The 17,901-nt window shown below is 42.6% G+C and overlaps 1 protein-coding gene across 6 annotated transcripts in view; it reads right to left on the minus strand.

Annotated features, from left to right (window-relative positions):
* RGS6 (regulator of G protein signaling 6) overlaps nucleotides 1-17,901 on the minus strand; it is a 304,375-nt gene that overhangs the window by 78,407 nt on the left and 208,067 nt on the right. For all 6 annotated transcript variants that reach the window (XM_009689855.2, XM_009689852.2, XM_009689849.2 and 3 more), the window contains 2 exons: nucleotides 3,169-3,219; nucleotides 1,397-1,503 (listed from right to left, as the gene is read on the minus strand). In XM_009689855.2, coding sequence (XP_009688150.1) covers nucleotides 1,397-1,503; nucleotides 3,169-3,219 — 158 coding nt within the window. The remainder of the gene's footprint in view (nucleotides 1-1,396; nucleotides 1,504-3,168; nucleotides 3,220-17,901) is intronic.

Raw genomic sequence — 17,901 nt, forward strand, 5'->3', positions numbered from 1 at the left:
GCAGATAAGGAGTAAGTAAAAGTTGTAGGAAAAGGTAAGAGGAGGAAAAGGAAAGTCAATGAGCAGTTAAGACAATTGGATGATGTAGTTTACATGGGCTTAAAAATAAGAAAAATAATTCAATTATACCTTACTTTTGAAGTAGGTCTTCAAAACTGAGAGCTGCAGAGGACAACTTAACAATTATCCGTCCTATGGGGGTCTTTCTTTTAAAATGGAGAAAAATACAACTAGATAAGCAAATGGTATTACCCCTGCTTCTGCCAAGTGCTGTATGAAAGGAGAAGGACTTTCTGAAAAGCAGGGCAACTGCCATGAAAATCTTAGTCTGAGGGATGGCAGGTAACCAGAGGGCAAAGAGAGACCAGGGGAGGTCTGTGATCTCCTCTTTTTTTCCCTACTGTGTCACAGGTCTCATAGGGTAACAATACCATATTAGCAGCAAGACGGTGGGTGCGAGTGGCAGCAACATCAGACGCAAAGATGCCAAGATGAAAACAGATTTTTCAAATAAAAACTAAAGAGAAAAACAAAGAAAAAGGAGGAACGGGAGAGTGAACCGAAGAAAAGTCACAAGAAAGATGTGGGAGCTGACATGGACCATGCAACAGGAAATCACAAATTCAGGTAGGAACATTACGCAGCAGGACTTCAGGATTGAAGTTACTGCTACTTTTAAAGTTAAACAATGTATCTAAAAGGAGTGGTTGCAGCACAAGCACTCAGTTAGCTAGGAAGACCAGGGCAGCAGATTTTGGAAAGGGCATGGAACGCAAGCAGAGGCTCTTTAAAAATTCAACACATCTAGGAACACAAGGACACTGAGGCATAGAGGTATCCCAGTTTAGGTGACTTTGCCAAGGTTACACATTCTCAGTAGCAGAATCAAAGCGAGTAACTTGTCCCTTTCCAAACAAATCCGCAGCCAAGATAAAAATGTGAATTTTTCTGTTTTGCCAGACTGTGAATGCTCAACTCCAAGTTTGTCCATTTTGCACAGGAGAATGGCTACTCAATTCCCTGCTAGGGTTAGAAGCTGAAAACAGTTTTCTTCAAGATACAGGATGATGTTCCACTACTGGTTTAGTTCAACTTTAAACATAACAGGCTTGAAATCACACGTCAAAAATAATCACAGGACATATTTGTTCATTTATGTAAAAATTGTGGGCCTGAAAGCAGAAGAGAGTGCTTTGGGATTCTAAAGCAGACCTTTTTGATGAGACTTCAGAACTTCCTGAGACCTCTACCAAGACAGCTGCAATCCCTAAAAAAAAAAATCTGCTGGCTATTTATGGACCTTACCAATGCTTAGGAATAAAGAGCGTGTGGATTTCAGCGGTATTACTGCAGGGATAGTGAAAGGGGCCACATGGAGGGCAGGGGGCTCACCAACCTGAAAACGATAGAATGTCCCATCATCTTTCAGGGTAAGGACATGGTCTGAGATCGGAAAGATATAACCCTGTGCAGCGATAAGACTTCCCAAATGTATTGCTTCCACTGTGAAAGAGCGAGGAAAAAAAGAAAACAGCAGGGATGCGTCAGAAAGATGCGCGTTACACACTCCTCTGCTTTCAACAGCAGGTCTGGTGACGACTCACAGCAAGACCTAGCACATACACGCCGCTCTGTAACCACACTGCATCCTCATGCCTTCCAATCAAATCATGCAAAGCAGGAGAGCAGAAATCAGCCTTACAATATAGACACAACACTACACAAATGCTTAACCTGATGCTTTTATGTTTATAGAATGGCCCACACCTATTCAGCTCTAGAGTCTGAAATTCAATTCAAAGCACATTATTCACCACAAGTGACAGCTGACAAGCCTGTTCCTTCAGTGAACCCCACTCTCCCCCCCCAAATTAGCCATACATCTGCAACACCAGGTCATTAGCAGCATCTTTCTTCATAAAAACAAATCCTGACGTTGGAGAATTGCCGTTTGTTAGAATAAAAAGACGCTGAAGTCAAGGGGAGTGCATATTCTAGCACAGCTAGGACAACCTTGCCTCTTTCCCTTCATCACACCAGAGGTACATCTGCACAGTTTTTCAACTGATGTCAGCTGTCAAAGCTGCTTCAACTTTCTCAGAGTTGTGAAATGCACATTAGCTTATCCTGTGCCCCCAGGCCGATCATAAAGCTATTGTCTGCAGCTGAAATTCACACTGGGACTTGACTGGGCTCATGTGAAGGGATGTGTGTATATGGATGCCCTGGGTGAGACCGCGCTGCCTCTCTCTCTCCACTTTTAAGTGGTGAAAGACACACCGGGAGCAGCAAAAGGCTTTATAGGCCTGAATTTAGGTAGAACTTGCCAGTTTCATTTAGATGAAGACAGACATAACTTGGCAGCTGTCACAGCCTTGACAAACACTTTCTGCAGCCATGTGGTGTGGATGATGCCTTGCGGGATCTGGTGTGATCAAGTAGTCACAGGCAGTCTTAGACGTTAGAGATCTGGTAGGAGGTTAGTGAACCTTGAGCAATTGTTGAAAGCCAGCCTGCACCAGGAAAACACTTGGAGGTAAGATGTTGGGCTTTCTCCCTTTCTGGGAAGGGAAAAGAAACTTCTGGACCTGCAAAAAATCTTTTCTTCCTCTTTTCTCAACAGTTCTTAACTGTGCTGAAGTGATTTTTGCGGCTCAGAATAGTAAACTGTTTGGTGATAGACTGCCCATGCACTGATCACAGTTTATTATCTATGTATCTGTCTGCCAAGATAAATCAGCAGTCATCATCTGATCCCATGTCAGTGTCTATGTCATTCTTGACCTGTATGTCTTGTCAGTCATGGCTACCTTTCTCCACACGATGAAACTCTATCACTGCCTTTCCCTAGTTAACCATGCACATCTATCACCTTGGTTTCTAAGTCCATGAACAGCCTTAAAATAAAAAAGACTTTTTAAGGCAGCAACAATTTCACAGACAGGCTAGGATTCCTGCAAAGGGCTTTCAATGTGTTGTAGTGCAAGGTATTAGATTTAAGTGAGATGCTGATTCTTATCTCTTTCCCTTCTCCTTCTTTCCAAATGCTTAAAACAACATTGCTGTTTCACTAGAGTTCTAGATTCTGCAGCAAAATAGTACCTACTGTCCAACAGCACACAGAATACAGAAGAAGCATCTTTTCCTTCTGAGCCATGGTCACCTTACCTGGATCCTCAACACTGAGGTTCTTCACCAGCCACTGTACAATGTCAGCACCTGCAATAAAAATGGAAAAAACATTAAACATTGAAGGCCACAGAGCGTCTGAAAGCCCTGGGGAGACGTGGGGAGACTGAAATGAGATACAAAAGAATTGACATGAATTTTAATTTATTTTCTTTTTTTAATCTCCACTGAGGGTTTCAAAATGTTTTTCCTTCTTTTCCTGCAATTATATACTTAGTTATATATACTAAGTCCCAAGAAGTATTCTGTGTGATAGGAGACTTGGTATACCTTAAGTCAAATATTACCCGAATGGTTCCACGTAAACTGTTCTCTCCCAGTTGCTTTCCTCTCAAATCAGTATACAGGGAACTATGCTTCTGAAGGCACTATCTGCCAAAGAGAAAAGGGAGCCCTTTACTGGCACCTTTCACCCTTAATGTTAGAGGCAATAATCTAAAAGCACAGAGCTGAGTTATCAGTCAAAAAAAGAGAGAGAAAAGCCTATGTCAATGACACAAGCCATGTCTTGAGAAAGAAAGTGGGATTAAGTGTGCCTGAAACCAATCTATTGTTGAGTTGCCATTTGCTAGTGATCTCATTTGCTAGTGGCCAGGACCAGAGAAGTGGATCGTTAGGGCCCATCAGGTAATTTTTTTTTAGCTTTTCAGGCCCCATCAGGTAGTTCAAAGGCTGTTGCTATCTTTTAAATGGTGTACAAGAGCTCTAGCATTGATCCTCTGCATGTATACAACCTCTTGCATGGAACTCTCAGAAGTGGAAAATTGTTCTTTAGAAGCTAAGGCTTTTTAGCAAAATGCAATACCATAGGGACCACAAAATTTGGCTAAACCTCATACTCAGGAAGTTAAGCTTAAAATCAAACGTAATAGTGACTGGGCATCCAGTGTGTAAAAGCCAGTCAACATGACTTGCTCAGCATCAAACAGTCACAGGAAATTTAGCAAGTAAGCGTCTAAGTTACAGTAGCTTGCAGCACAATGTAATGATGCTATGTCTGGATGCAGACATAACACCAAGCCCCTCTCGGCATACCTTCATTTGTTGAGAAATATTTGCATTCACTCACAGAAGACTACTAGCCCCAATAATATTTAGCGTGGTGTTTTGAGATGTATCAGTTGAAGACAGTATATGGCAGGAAGTGATCACCGCATGGTTTGGTCTGACTGCATGAACCCTGGAGGATCATATTTGCATGGAGCACTTCTGAGTTCAGACACAGAAGGTACTTCAAGAAACAGTACAACCAATATGATGTTTATTCCAAAAATTTCGAAAGGACATTTTGCTCCATATGCCCTCACTTTCCACAGGCTCAGAACATTCCCACCCTTTCAGCAAACTTACAATACAACAAAGGCCAAAAGTCACAATTCTGATGTGCCACAGAGACGCAGGCACTGCCAGGGTCCCAGCTCCCTGCTGCAGTATCTGCAGGTCTCTCTCTCTGTGACTCTCCCATAGAGGTGAAATTCGCACTAGAAAAGCAGACCATCCCCCACAGAGAAGTGAAAGACAGCCCCCGCTCCCCACCTGACAATCTAAGCTGCCCCCCGGCTCCACTAGGAGGGAGCACCAGTAAACCCCATCCAGCACCCCTCTTTTCTCTCTGTCAGTCTTCAGAGTCAAGACTGGACCACATGGACCCCCATCCCCACAAGAAAAGTCAAACAGCTTTCTTGTGCCCCTGAAGATCAGGGCAGCATCTGCTTTAGCTTAATAATGGGCAAACAGACAAGACCAACAAGCAGCCACTGGCCGTGGCCTCAATCTGCCTTGCAGGTATCAACAAATCAGATACTAAAGCCCTATCTCACAAGCCTGTATTTTCAGCTAGGATCCTTTCATACTATCCTTCTTACAAATTCCACTTAAAAGCAATTTTAACTGCCACTAAATTTGAAACAACCTATCTGGAAGGTTATTCCAAAACTTTTTTTTTTTCAATAGAACTCTTCTTGCAATTTCTAGTCCAATATGCAATGTATATGCATTTAATATCATACCCATTTTATCATTTAACTCAAAGAATTATTTTCCTTGATTAATTGTTGCTTCTGAATATTTCTAGAAAGGGTTGGCCCATTGCCTCCCTACCTCCATTTCATGAAACAAACCAAATTCTTCTTGTCTCTTCATAAGATGGACTCTTCATTTAATTGATCATCCTTCTCAGTGCTTTTTCAAATTTAAGTTACATTTCTTTGAAACGCGGTCACCAGAACTGCACACACTACCTTGTAGAAGGACTAACCAGGGCCTCTGGCAATGATGCTAACATTTTCCTGTCTCTACTGAAAAACAGCTTGCCAGGTGCATCCTAAAATCACTTTTTTTTTTTCACAGCTGAGTCACGTTAATAGTTCATAGTTATCCTATCACTGACAGACACACAGAGTCCTCTTTGTGCTTGCCTCCAACTGAAGATTATTTGCTTTATGCAAAGGCTCTTGATAATGGTCCCTAAAGGTTTACTTTTCATACGGGCTGTTAAAATTCTCCCTAGCTCTACTTCTCTAGTTAACAAATTTTATCTGACTCTTCCTGTATGACCATCTACCCTCCTTGGGATTGATGAGGCAAGGAGGAGTCTATGCTCTTCAGATGGGAGGACAAGCTCAGGGTTGGTGAAATTAAGTCTTAATTTGGAGCCAGGATGTGGACTGTGTACACACTCGCTATGTGAACAAATAGTGCTTAGCACATTGAGTGTGGATATGAAAGGTATGATCAAGAGCCACAAGACAAAAACCACATACTTTCGAAAACAGGAGTTCTGAGATTAGTCCAGAGGTGGGAGTGGATGAATCACTCCACAGTTGGGCTAGGGGTACATTTCTCCTCTGTGACCCCTTCCAGTTTTGTTCTGCCTCCAGCACTTGGGTATTCAGATGATCTGCCAGTCTTCTGCCAGTCACACACCATAAGCCCAGCAAGATAGCACATTTGAACTGCTTTAGAGCGCTACACGTGTCTCAAGAGTCCTAGCTGACCACGGCTTTAGCCCATTTTCTCATACCATGCGTAAGGCACAAATGCCCAAACAATATGTAGCCAAGAAATCCAACATCTTTCCATTACTTTATACATGTGAATAACAGACTCCATTGATTCTCCCTATAACTTGTGGCACTTTGCTATCTAGTGCAATAAGCCACATTTTTAGTGAGCCTTGACTTATCTGTGCCCAGTATTATGTGCTTCCAACACATGGGATACCTTCGTGATATTATTCTTGCAGACACAAGCTTGTTTAGCCATGCTTTGAGCCAGGCAGATATGAACCACCTCTGCCCCAGAAGAGATGTGCTTTAGAGCTGTACCTGGGCACAGGACTGGGCAGGTCAGAGTACAGGTTCAGAGTGCTTTTATCTGCCTCTGCAACACCATGCAGACGTACCATTACACTAGCTACATTGCTAAGATTCAAGTAGAGCTAAGCAAAACATTTGGGGTTAGAAAATCATTTCACAAAGATGCAAATTAAGTGCTCCTGTGCTGTTATACATAAAACAAAAACAAAATGCTGTTTCAGTTCAGGCTAAATCAGAATCTTTCTTGTGTTTTCCGTTCGTCTTCCAAACTGGAAAATCCATTATTTGTCCAGACTTTGATATCAGATTACAGTCCTTGGGCTTGCAGTTATCTTTTAGTCATCTTATTGGCAAGTGGCATGACAGCTCAGCTCTGACAGCCTTCTAAACCAGGAGCTCCTTGCCTTGCTCAAGGCTAAGGGAGGTGAAGTGCATTCTAAACGATGCCTTTCCACCGACACAGGAATACTTACTGCAGGATTAAGTCTCGTTGCATTTTTACAAAGACCAGTCATGTCCCCAAAGTCACTCTCCTTTTGAGGAATCTATTCAATTTTCATCAAATTACAATGAAAAACTCAAGTAATGCTGAAAGTTGATTCACCACATGTTATTAAGATTTTCCACATTATTACGATTAAAAAAAGAGAAGTTTAAAGCAGCAAGTAAACTGAAAACATTGACTCAATCAGACCTACTGCAATCAGTCACTCCAGAGTATAAGGAACACTTGAGATCATGGATTTTAATTTGTCTCTGTTAAAAATATGAAGTAATTCCTGAATGTTGCCAAGAGCCTGGAAGATTTTATAGCTGTTCTCCAGTTGTCCTGAGGCAGGCAGATTATCTTTCTGCTGAGTTTGCTGAACCATTATTTATCACCTGCCAAGACTGATTACTCACCCTCGGGACAATGACAGGGCTTTCCTTCCTCTGTTAATTACTGTCATCATTAATAGCCATGTCACTAATTAATATTCAATCATAATGAAAACTCCTCACTGTCATCTCCCATAACACCTTCAATTTTTAGGGTTACCGTCATGTTGGCTTTGCCTTGGCTTGCGGCTGTTTCGCTCACTGCAACCTACTTTTGCCACCTACAAAACACTGTGTAAGCCCTTTCTTAAACTAGCAAATTCAGATTTATCCTTACATGACACAGTGAAGATGTGAGTGAATCCTTTACAAGACCCTCTTCTGTCAGACCAAGATACAGATTCCTTTATCTATAAGTTTTTCAGAAAATCTCATCTTCATCCTCTCCTATAGGCCAGGCACTACTGATGGTCCCCACATAATTCACCTTCCTCAAAAGATCTTTTCTGGCTGTTTTTCAGATTCCACGTTTCACAAGCTCTTTCAGAGGACAAGAGAGGGAAACCCTCGACCCGACCACATTCTCAGTAGACATTAACGGGGCATTTGGTATCTTCCAAAAACAAATAATTGGATGTGTTTTCATGACAGAAAGCGTTGCTGGATCTAGGTAGAGGAATGGCTCCCATCTCCTCTATATTCCTCTCTATATATCTACATTTCCTCTAAGTTAGTATGCTCAGTTCAAGGATAGTCAACAACCTGTGAGCACCTAATTCCTCCTCGCCTATAATGAAATATATCCTGTTGCTTTAGGCTGTTCTTTGAAGCTGCAGCTGATGAACTTGCTTAATACCAACAAAATAGTTATATCTTTATGCCCAGATGGAATCACAATGACCATTTTATCTACCTACCTGGTTTAGAGACAGATTAGCAGTTTTCTGCTTCTTGCTGTTTTCTCCATTTTCCGTTAGGCCTCAGTGATCTGATAATAGTACCTTGTGTTCTCAGAAGGCCAGTGCCTGTCAATGTGACAAATGACCAGCCAGCCATGAAAAGATAAATTAAGAAAAAAAGTTCATATGGTATGAGGCCACAGGCAAGATGCATTTAATAAGGTGAGTCACCACCACTGTACCTGACACCTTTTTTACTCAACCTCAGTTGTTCTTCCTCTTCCAGAATAGCAGGAACTCGGAAAATCTAGGGCTACCTGTAATGGGATTTGCCCATCTTCTACTCGCTATGTGAAACAGCAAAGGAACATAGGATGATGCACCTTCCTCCAGCAGTTTCTGAAGATTTGCTCTCTGGAGTAGAGATATGCTGAGAACATGCTGAACAGAGAATACGCTGCTGATTCTGGGCAGTGGAACTGGGACCCACTGGGGCCTGCTTACGGACTGGGTCCACCCCTAGCAAGTTATATATATATATGCATATGTGTGTGCGTGTTTGTGTCTGTGTGTGCGTATAAACATACATACATTCATATATACATCCATACACGCACACACACATACATATATATACAAAAATACAAAAGTATTTCTAAGACATTAGCACACATACGCGCCTCTTTGCATTTCTTCTTAGGCCTGACAGAAAAGCTGCCTTTATTTATAAGAAATATAAATTTAAGTTGACAGACTAGCAAAAGCCTGAAAAGACAGGCAAGAACTTAAAACCTTTATTTTTGCTCAGTGTCCTGAGCTGGGAGAGCTGGTAAACACTGTGGAGGGTAGCTCCATGGTGATTTGACACATAACGCCTCGTATTACTAAGATGTGGCGTCAGTGATCAAGGACTAAAGTTTGCCCTTTCTCATGAGAGCTGCTGAGCTGAGCCTGGTTCACTGGATGCCATCCAGCAACTATAGCTGATGAGGTGAGACACTCTGGATCTCAGGTTGCTGCACAGCCTCACTTCACACTGACCAGTGTGAACACGGAGCAAAGCATTTTTTTTTCTAAGAAACAATACTGTCTGGTCACGTTATGAAAGAATTTGTCATACGTACATATCTACAGGAACAGATGTAAAATGTCATGGTTATTTCCTGGCTTTTACCAGTGTAACCCTAATATTGCTGAATATATTTTAATGACATTTTAAAATTATTTTTTTCATAGCCTTTTCAAAAGAAGTATGAAAAATCTGAAATGTTCACTTTTTCCTAGGCAGTATCCACATCCTCCATGACACACTATAGGAACAAAGAAGCTACATACCGAGCCTCTGTTGTTGGTCATCCCCAAATTCAAGGTTCAGTCTGTATTTTTGATGCAAAGGTGAAAATGTGTTCTCCTTCCCGTTACGTCATTCTTGACAACAGATGAACCCATTTTAGCACCAGATTTTCCAAACAATTTGCTCCTGAACTCGGACGAATCTTAAAATATTTATATCAGAAAAGCAAGACTGAAGGAAATCACAAGCAGTCAAAATGACTTATAAGAATATGCGCACATGTGCACAACCAGCCACTGAAGCTGCTTCTCTCTGCCAATCAGGGCAATCACACTAATATATGGAAATAATGTGGGTTTTTTTTCCAGACAGCATTGAATCCTTGGTAAATTTAGGAATAACAGGCTAATTACCTACCAATGCTGTTACTACCAGACTTGCAAACATAAACAAATGAACATCATCCATGCAAAAGGGTAAAACAATTTCATAGAAAATTTCTCAAGGCCGTTAGCATTCCTTGCTGCTATTTTTCTTACTCAGAGCCCACATCGACTCCCACAGTGATTTCTTCTAGGATGGAAGTGTAGAATCATGCTCACAGTAGGGATTTAATGTAAAGCTCAAATTTTTATGGTAGGGGAAAAAAGAAAAAAAAAAAAAGAAATCTCCAGGTTTCTCACTATTGTTGTGTTACAGATATACGGAAGCACTTTACAGAATTTGCCTACAATGAGCACATAAATAAATACCAATGCCAACTAAAACATTCTCAGCAGTTGACTCTGAAAATGTGGTAATTGTAGCTCTCCTCCATCAGCATGTGGTAATTGCACCACTCAGTGTCAGCAAGGAGCATCATCAAAGCTACAACAGCTTAGAGCTTCTAGCAATAGCAATTTTCCTTTACATTATATCCAGTTTAAATCCTGTTCGTGAATTATTAACAATCGTTAGCAGCAGGACTGTTACCCCTTTCTGATCAAAGCAGACAAAGTTTCTTTCGAAGGAGTCTTTATTTCTGTTCATCATAACTTTTCAATGCTTGAATGTAATTTTCTTGTAATAGAAAATGTGAAAATATGAAGCAAGAGAGCAGCTTGTTGAGAAGCTGGAAAGCAGCCCATGGAGCTAAGTTGCCCTCAGGCATTCCAAGAAGATGGAAAAACAGTGAAAAGGACAGGTGATTTGTACACTTCCTGGGTCAAAAATAGCCAGACCTGCTGCATTTTCCAGACATCAGCGTGGGTTATTTATCACAGAGTTTGGACTGATATGCCATTCCAACCCCTTTATTCTTCCCTCCTCTGCCTTCTTATACTCTTGGTTATCTACAGGAAGCTGTTCAGTATCCTTGCCCACTTAAACTAGATGTCAAAATTTCAGAGATGAGTTCCATACTAAATGCCAATCATAGGTTTTCCTATGTTGCTTTTGAATTTAGGCAGCACACTGCTTCTGTCGCATGAGCGCCCCTATCAGTATAAGCAAAACAATATGCTAATCAGACCACAGATTTATGGAAAGCCTATTAAAACGAACAACTCTGACGTTTGACTCTCTCCTGCTTGTTCTTGTCCCTGACACCAGGACCTAAAACAAAATTAACAGCATGCCTATTAACGGAGGAAAATTCTCTCACAAAAAGGGGGTGATATCTCAGACGTTAGCTGTACTGCACGGTGTTGACGGATGTTTGTGTCGTAGGAGAAGCAATAGGAGATAACCTTCCAAGCAGAAAGAAAATGCCACAGACTCCTGTAGTCATGTGAGGGAAAAGAAGATGAGCGGTTGAATTAGCTCAGTGAATGAGACCAGGTGAAGGTCAACACACTGGAGTCACAGAGCTGCTTGTGTGCTGTAACTAGGAATTGAACAGTAATTTCAAGCAACCCAGCGCTGACATATTTTCAAATAGCCTCTGAAGTAACAGGCTGCAACTTTACAGTTTAAACCATCAGCATTTCAGCGCAACTTTGCTCTGAAACATATAGGTTTCCAACATATAGGTTACATATAAGAAACACGTAGTCTCTCCTGCATGCATTTTAAACACAGCCAGATCAACAACACAGGGGCCTCAAATCCAAATCCCGGTTTACTTGGTTTACTCGGTTTACTTTCCCCCAATTAGTATTTCCTTCTTTTAAACTGCTATTTGGAGGGACTCACGCCTTCTCACCAAAGGGGTAAGACTACTAAAGTGAACCTACTTTCCACAATGCCAACCAGCAGAGACAGATTTTAGCTGGTCGGGAATCAATAAAGGATCTAGAGATGAGAGCGCAGAATCCTCTGTGGGCTGGTTTACCCAGTCAGCAGTGATAAATTAGAGCATAAGATCTTGGTGACACCATGGCTAGCCTGCCTCTGTTACGGTGCTGCCCCTTTCGAAACACTTCAGACAGCTTTACGACACATGAATGCGAGCAGTGTAAGACATACCCAGAGACGGACTTCTTGCCTTCAATACACTCACATCAACAACACTTAAAAGCAGACAACAAGCAGTGAGGAACAGAAAGGTGCTGCTAGCTGAGAGCAACGGCCTTAAAACGATTGCCGCTACAGTTGCATCAGCAAGGCTGCACTAACAACTCTCTTAATGGACATCGTTAATCCCAGTGAAAGGGGGCTGCCAGCACAGCTTTAACCAGTTCCTCAACTGGAAAAAGTGATACCAGCAAAATGTCTTTTTCCAGGTGAACTGCACCAACAGGAAGCACCTGGCGGTCTGCCAGCGCCAGACCTGTTCTCACTCCCCTTTGACACAGCCGCGCAGGGTGGGTGCCGGGCCGGCCCTCGCGCCCCGCTCGGCACCGCTGACTGCGCCAACGCTCGCCTTTGCCTGTGCAAAGGGATGCCAAGCTACGGCCTTAACACTGGCGCAATTACGCTGGTCTCCGCTAAGCTCTCCTGCCCCACCTTGGGGAACTGAGCTGCTGTTGGATCTGTGGTTGCGACAGGGAGGCCTGGCAGAATAAACATGGTGATAAACCCAAACATACACAGACACACCACAGATCATAACGAAAGCCCAGTGCAAACCTCCCTGCCCTTGTGTCTCTTGACTACTATTTGAACTCTCCCCAAATTAGGGACATATTTTGTGACCTGTGCCCAAATCTTGTTCTCTCCTCAAATGGAACAGTGAACAAACGGCTGTGTTATTACAGCTATAGCAGCAAACTGGAAAATCAAAAAATGAATAACTCCATAATCTGTATCACACAAATATCTACCCGTTCCCTCCTATAATACCCACAGAAGACAAACACACAGCCTTGAAAGCCATTATAAGCATACAAGAGGCAGGAACTTTGTATTCATGATCTCCCAGCAGCAACAGTTGCAGCATTTCACAGTAATATCAGAAGTTACCTCCATCTACAAATTGTTATGAACTGCAGATGTCTCAAGACATACCTTCACACCTACAATTTATAATAAATTTACAGTTGCTTTTCAGGTTGCTCTGCTATTACATCACACAAACTACTGGAAGTGACTTGTGTAACTTAACAGTTTGGCCTTTTGCCATACACTACTGTTTAGACACTGTTCCTCATGCTGTCACAACAATTCAGGGACCAAAGAGCCAGGCAAGCATCTGCACCTGCTGCTGCAGTCCGGGGGTTGAAGATTCCAGTGTCAGATCTTGTTAGGGCCGAGACATTTTTACTACCATGCATTTCATGCACACAGCCTTTAAATAAAAGGCCATCTTTCCATCATTCCAATCATATGTTTATATTTTTTAATAGCATACTTTCTTCTCAGGGAAATGGGAAGTTTAGTAAAGCGCAGAACTTACAGGTACGCTTCAGCACGCCATTATTAGGTTCTTTTACCCGGTGTCCTCACTTACAAAGTGGTTTTCAAATGTTATCAAATCAAGATGCTCCTTGCCCTCACCAGCGCTGCACAGTTTCTCTGCAAAAGTGTAAATGACACTGACTGGTGCAAGAGAGTAAAGTTCTCCAAGAGCTACAGAATTTTAATAATTTTAGTATTAAATTTATTTACTAGGAGATCTGGCCCCTGCAGTCTTCACGTAAGTCAGGCACTTATTGATTTCAACAGGAATTTTCTTTGCAGAAGCACTCAATTTTTAAACCTCCTAAGGAGCTCTGGCCATGACAGATCTGTCTTTCACAAGATCACACACTTCCCCGTTAACTGCAACAACATTATTGTCTGCTCTCCCTATTTCTGATAAGGATGAATAGCATCATCAAATTCTCTAAGAAACCTAGTTCATCCTGACATTTTGCTACACTTTTCCCTCTAGTTCTTCAGGAAAGGTTGAGAACCACATGCGGTGTTTGCAGTGATGCAGTATCAGTATCATTACCTGGAAAATGAAATAACCTAACATCTGTGGCTTTTTTCCCTCCAGGAGTTTGTTGCCCGGAAAATGAAACAACCAATATTGCACAGGGTTTTTCCTTTTGCCTGCTAGGCCTTTCAATCACATATACAAAGCAAGGGGCACTGGAGTCCAGTTTGCCTCACTGGATCGCTACACTGGTGCAGCAGTCCAGCAGAGGGACACTTCTCCAGCAGGACTGAGGTTGCACACACAAATTCTTTTAGCCAAGGGTAACTCCATATGAATTATGATCATTTAGCAAGTGCTCACAATACACTTCACACTGTGCTAAACAAAGAGAGAATATTGGCACTAATATTAAAGGCCATACTTTAAACAGCATTCTAAAATGGTGAGTTAGAGGTGTTTATACTGGCAAGAAGCAGCTAGTTTATTTTGCTGGCAACAGCTGAGTTCCTGCACTTCAAATTCGGGCAGAGAGCTATATCAGTGTAAGTTTTGATATGCAGGACAATTTAATGATCGCACTCAAACAATCAACAAGCACAAATCTGTTAGCATTCCTAACAGAGTAATAAGTTCAAAGCAGGTACATTTCCTTTTCCTTCTTATGTCTGACGGATTTCACAAGACCTCATAATAATAAAAGTGGTAAAAACAACAATCTGCTTTTCTAAAATACTTACATTGTAAAATTGCTTTTCCTGTCTGATAACCCTCCAAGTTTATTTTACCAAATAACTTCTGAAGGTAAGAAGCATTTGAAAAAACTGAAAGCAAATACTTTTCAGTTACGTAATTGAATCTAGCATCAAAACATTATGTAGCTTAGAGCTTTAGAATATTTGTATCTACATGATCTTTAAAAGGCATTTTTGTTTCCATACAAAGACAGAGTGAATCTACTTAGTAAAATATACTCTTTTCTTTGTTTTACTTTTTTTCCCCCTCTGAAAAGTTTAAGAACTGCATTTCATTAAGTCCCCTCCAGGTAAATATGGATTTGGACTTGGAAAAGCTTATTGGCTACTCAAAGCAAATACTGAAGATTTCCTACAGTACCTGTCCCCAAATTCAGGATGGGCTCAGCAAGAGACAGGGATTTGTATCAGGAACCTAATGTCCTTGTCCTCTCCCTTTGGTAGCACACGAGCACAGAGCATAGCCTTCATAAGGCTGCTCATCGCCCAGCAAAGTATCAGTCTAGTTCAAAATACATCCTCAGAGAGCTTTGTGGTGTAACGTCCAACAATATTTTAGCAACCCAGACTACCCTGCTACTTTCCTAGTCCATCCAACAAAGCCTCGGTTCGAGGTCCAGCAGCTTCACCCAGCGCTTTCTCGATATCTCATGAAGATAAGTCATCGGCTGTCACTGCTGATTGTCTGCTGACAAAACCCAGCTTGCTAGCGCTCCCTAAAAATAGTGATGCCAAACACATCGGCAACTTTGTACTCTGTGAACTCATCCACGTCCTGGCTAGCAAGGCAGGACCAGGCTCTGACCTGACGGTGTTTCTCAGCAGACACCGTACGTCTGCGCAAATTCGCACAAAATATCCTTATAATGGAACAAAACAAGTTTTGAATTATGTAAAAATTGTATGTTTTTAAAAGCCATACTGCTCTTTTAAAACAGCAATATTGTTGTAAAGAATGTTTTGGAAATTACTTCTACTCATCAGCAGTTTTGATGTTTAAAGGAGAGAAGTTTTAAAAAACCTTCAGTGGGCAGAGCTTCACAAGTGATTGGAAAAACTAGAAGTGGGTAAATACTTTAACAAAAACCTTCCTGTAAATATTAAGATTTTAAAAAGTAAATACTTTTGACCTGTGCTCACATCACTTCTGTATTTGCTTTCCACTAATAATAACCATTTCATATTTATATTGTTATATCCCCAGGGTCCCTCTGGTAAGCACTGTACAAGCACAAACAGAGTTAGTCCTGTCTCCGAATTTTGTCACAGCAGTAAGTTGACCGACAGGACTGTAAGAGCAACAGTTAAATTTCAAGGAGCAGTGACGGAAAGCAAAGGGCTGTGTAAACGTGAGCTGGAAAATTACCTTTAAAAGTTACAGGCACTGACAGCAGGATAGAGAAAACGCCAGGTGGACTTTACGGCAAATCAATGCTTATCAAAACGAAGACACATCTTTCCTAGGATCTGGGATACACCAGCATGCTTAGGAGCGCTCTGCAGGCCAAGCGTTACAGATGTCCTTCCAACGCTTTAAGACCGCGTTCTCACTTAACACACGCGTTACCTTTTCCCTTGTTCTCCACCCGTTGCCCGTTCTCCCACGGCTCCCCAGCGCCCTTCTCCCTCTGACGTTGCCCTGACACCTGCGGAAGGCAGCCGGGAAGTTGATCGCAAGGAGCATCATCAGCTCCACCAGAAACTCGGAGACAAAGCATCGCTGCCTGCAGCAGGCAGAGGCGCTGCCCGGGCGGGCGGCGGCGGCGGCGGCGGGGGTCCGGTCCAGCCCGGCTCGGTTCGGCCCGTGCCGTGCCGTGCCGTGCCGTGCCGTGCCGCGCCGTCCGGGCCGGGCTCCCCGGCTGCCGCTCACCGCCGCCAGGTGGTGGTGTTGCCCGGCGAGCGCCAGCGCAGCGCGCAGCCCTCCCGGCACTTGGCACCGCGGACAGGCATGCTGCTTCGGGACTTCTTTTACATCAGCAGTCGTGACCGCTCTGAACATAGCCCCGTTCGGTTCTCGGTTTAGAGCTACTGACCCGAAATCTAGCCCGCATCTACTCACGCAAGGCTGTGGGTAGGAGAAAAGATTTCTGACGAATTACAGGGCTCCAGCCCTTGTTCACGATTTTAAAACGTAACTGATTTCATGGGCAAATAAACAGAAAGTCCAGGCTGAGAGGAGAAGACAGAGGCAGGGACCCTGCGTCTCTCCCTGCTGGGCGAGAGAGGCACAAAGGGACACAAAGGGTCTCGTCCAAACTCACCCACAGGGTAAAGGGAAGGGAGGCGGGAAGGCAGACGCTCCCAAGAGAGCAACAGGGAGAATTACAATGGCACCCTAAAATACAACAGGTCACACCTTCAGGCTGTATCTGAAAACAAGCATGGAAAGGAGGAGTGAGGAAAGGCCTTGTTTATCCCCTGTTTATTTTTCACTTGTACCGCAGGATCATGCATTTGCAAGGCACACGCTTACATGTGGGATGCTCTTTTTTTTTCCCGAATGAGTCATCAGCTCCTTGTGGGAAAAGTGCCCCAGAAAGATGGTGACACAGCGGACACTGTGTAGCAGGCATGAGGCTGCCAGCCGGCACGAGTGGCAAAGAGTAGTCTGTCACCTCACTCAGTGCAGGCAGCTCTCAAGCTTGGCTGTTCTCAGAATAAAGTTAGGCACACACAAATATTTCTGAGGTCTACTGGGGATGCCAAGTTTTTCATGATGGTACAGACTCTGCTTTTAAAAAAGGTATCCACTTAACATTTTATTGGGGGAGGTAAGGGAAAACCTTTGTTTCTGCGCATCTCAGAGATGCAAGCAGGTGAAAGCTCAGACTCACGAGGAAGACTCTCGTATGGCTGAAGTTTTGAAATCTGATTTTCTTCTACCCTCCCAGAGGACAACCACCCCACCGGTACTGAAGGGGTTAAAGTAGTGACCTTACAGATGAAATTGAATCATGTAGGAGAAGGGAAATGTAAGCAGTTAAAGATACTGGGATGAAGATGTACTGGGATGAATAAAAGTTTTAAAGAAAAATATTTTGAAAACACTACAGTATATTTATCTGAAAAACATAATAATAGAAACAAATAAAGTAGTCAGCTCCAAAAGAAAACACTTTAAATCCAGGACAGAGGGGAAAAAAATGAAGCTAAAGTCACCTCTGTCTTACAAAATGTTTTCTCACACAGATCTGCTTGAGGAGCACAGGTCAGAGAGTAATTTGCTGGATTCCTCACTGTATGGTCTCTGTTGCAAGAACAAGCACTAAGTTAATGTGTGGAAGAAATGGGACCAGAAATACTGCTACACAAAAGCAAGGTAACTAACTCAGTAACAGTTAATGATGAG

The sequence above is a fragment of the Struthio camelus genome, chromosome 5, assembly GCF_040807025.1.
Source record: "Struthio camelus isolate bStrCam1 chromosome 5, bStrCam1.hap1, whole genome shotgun sequence".
NCBI lineage: Eukaryota > Metazoa > Chordata > Aves > Struthioniformes > Struthionidae > Struthio > Struthio camelus.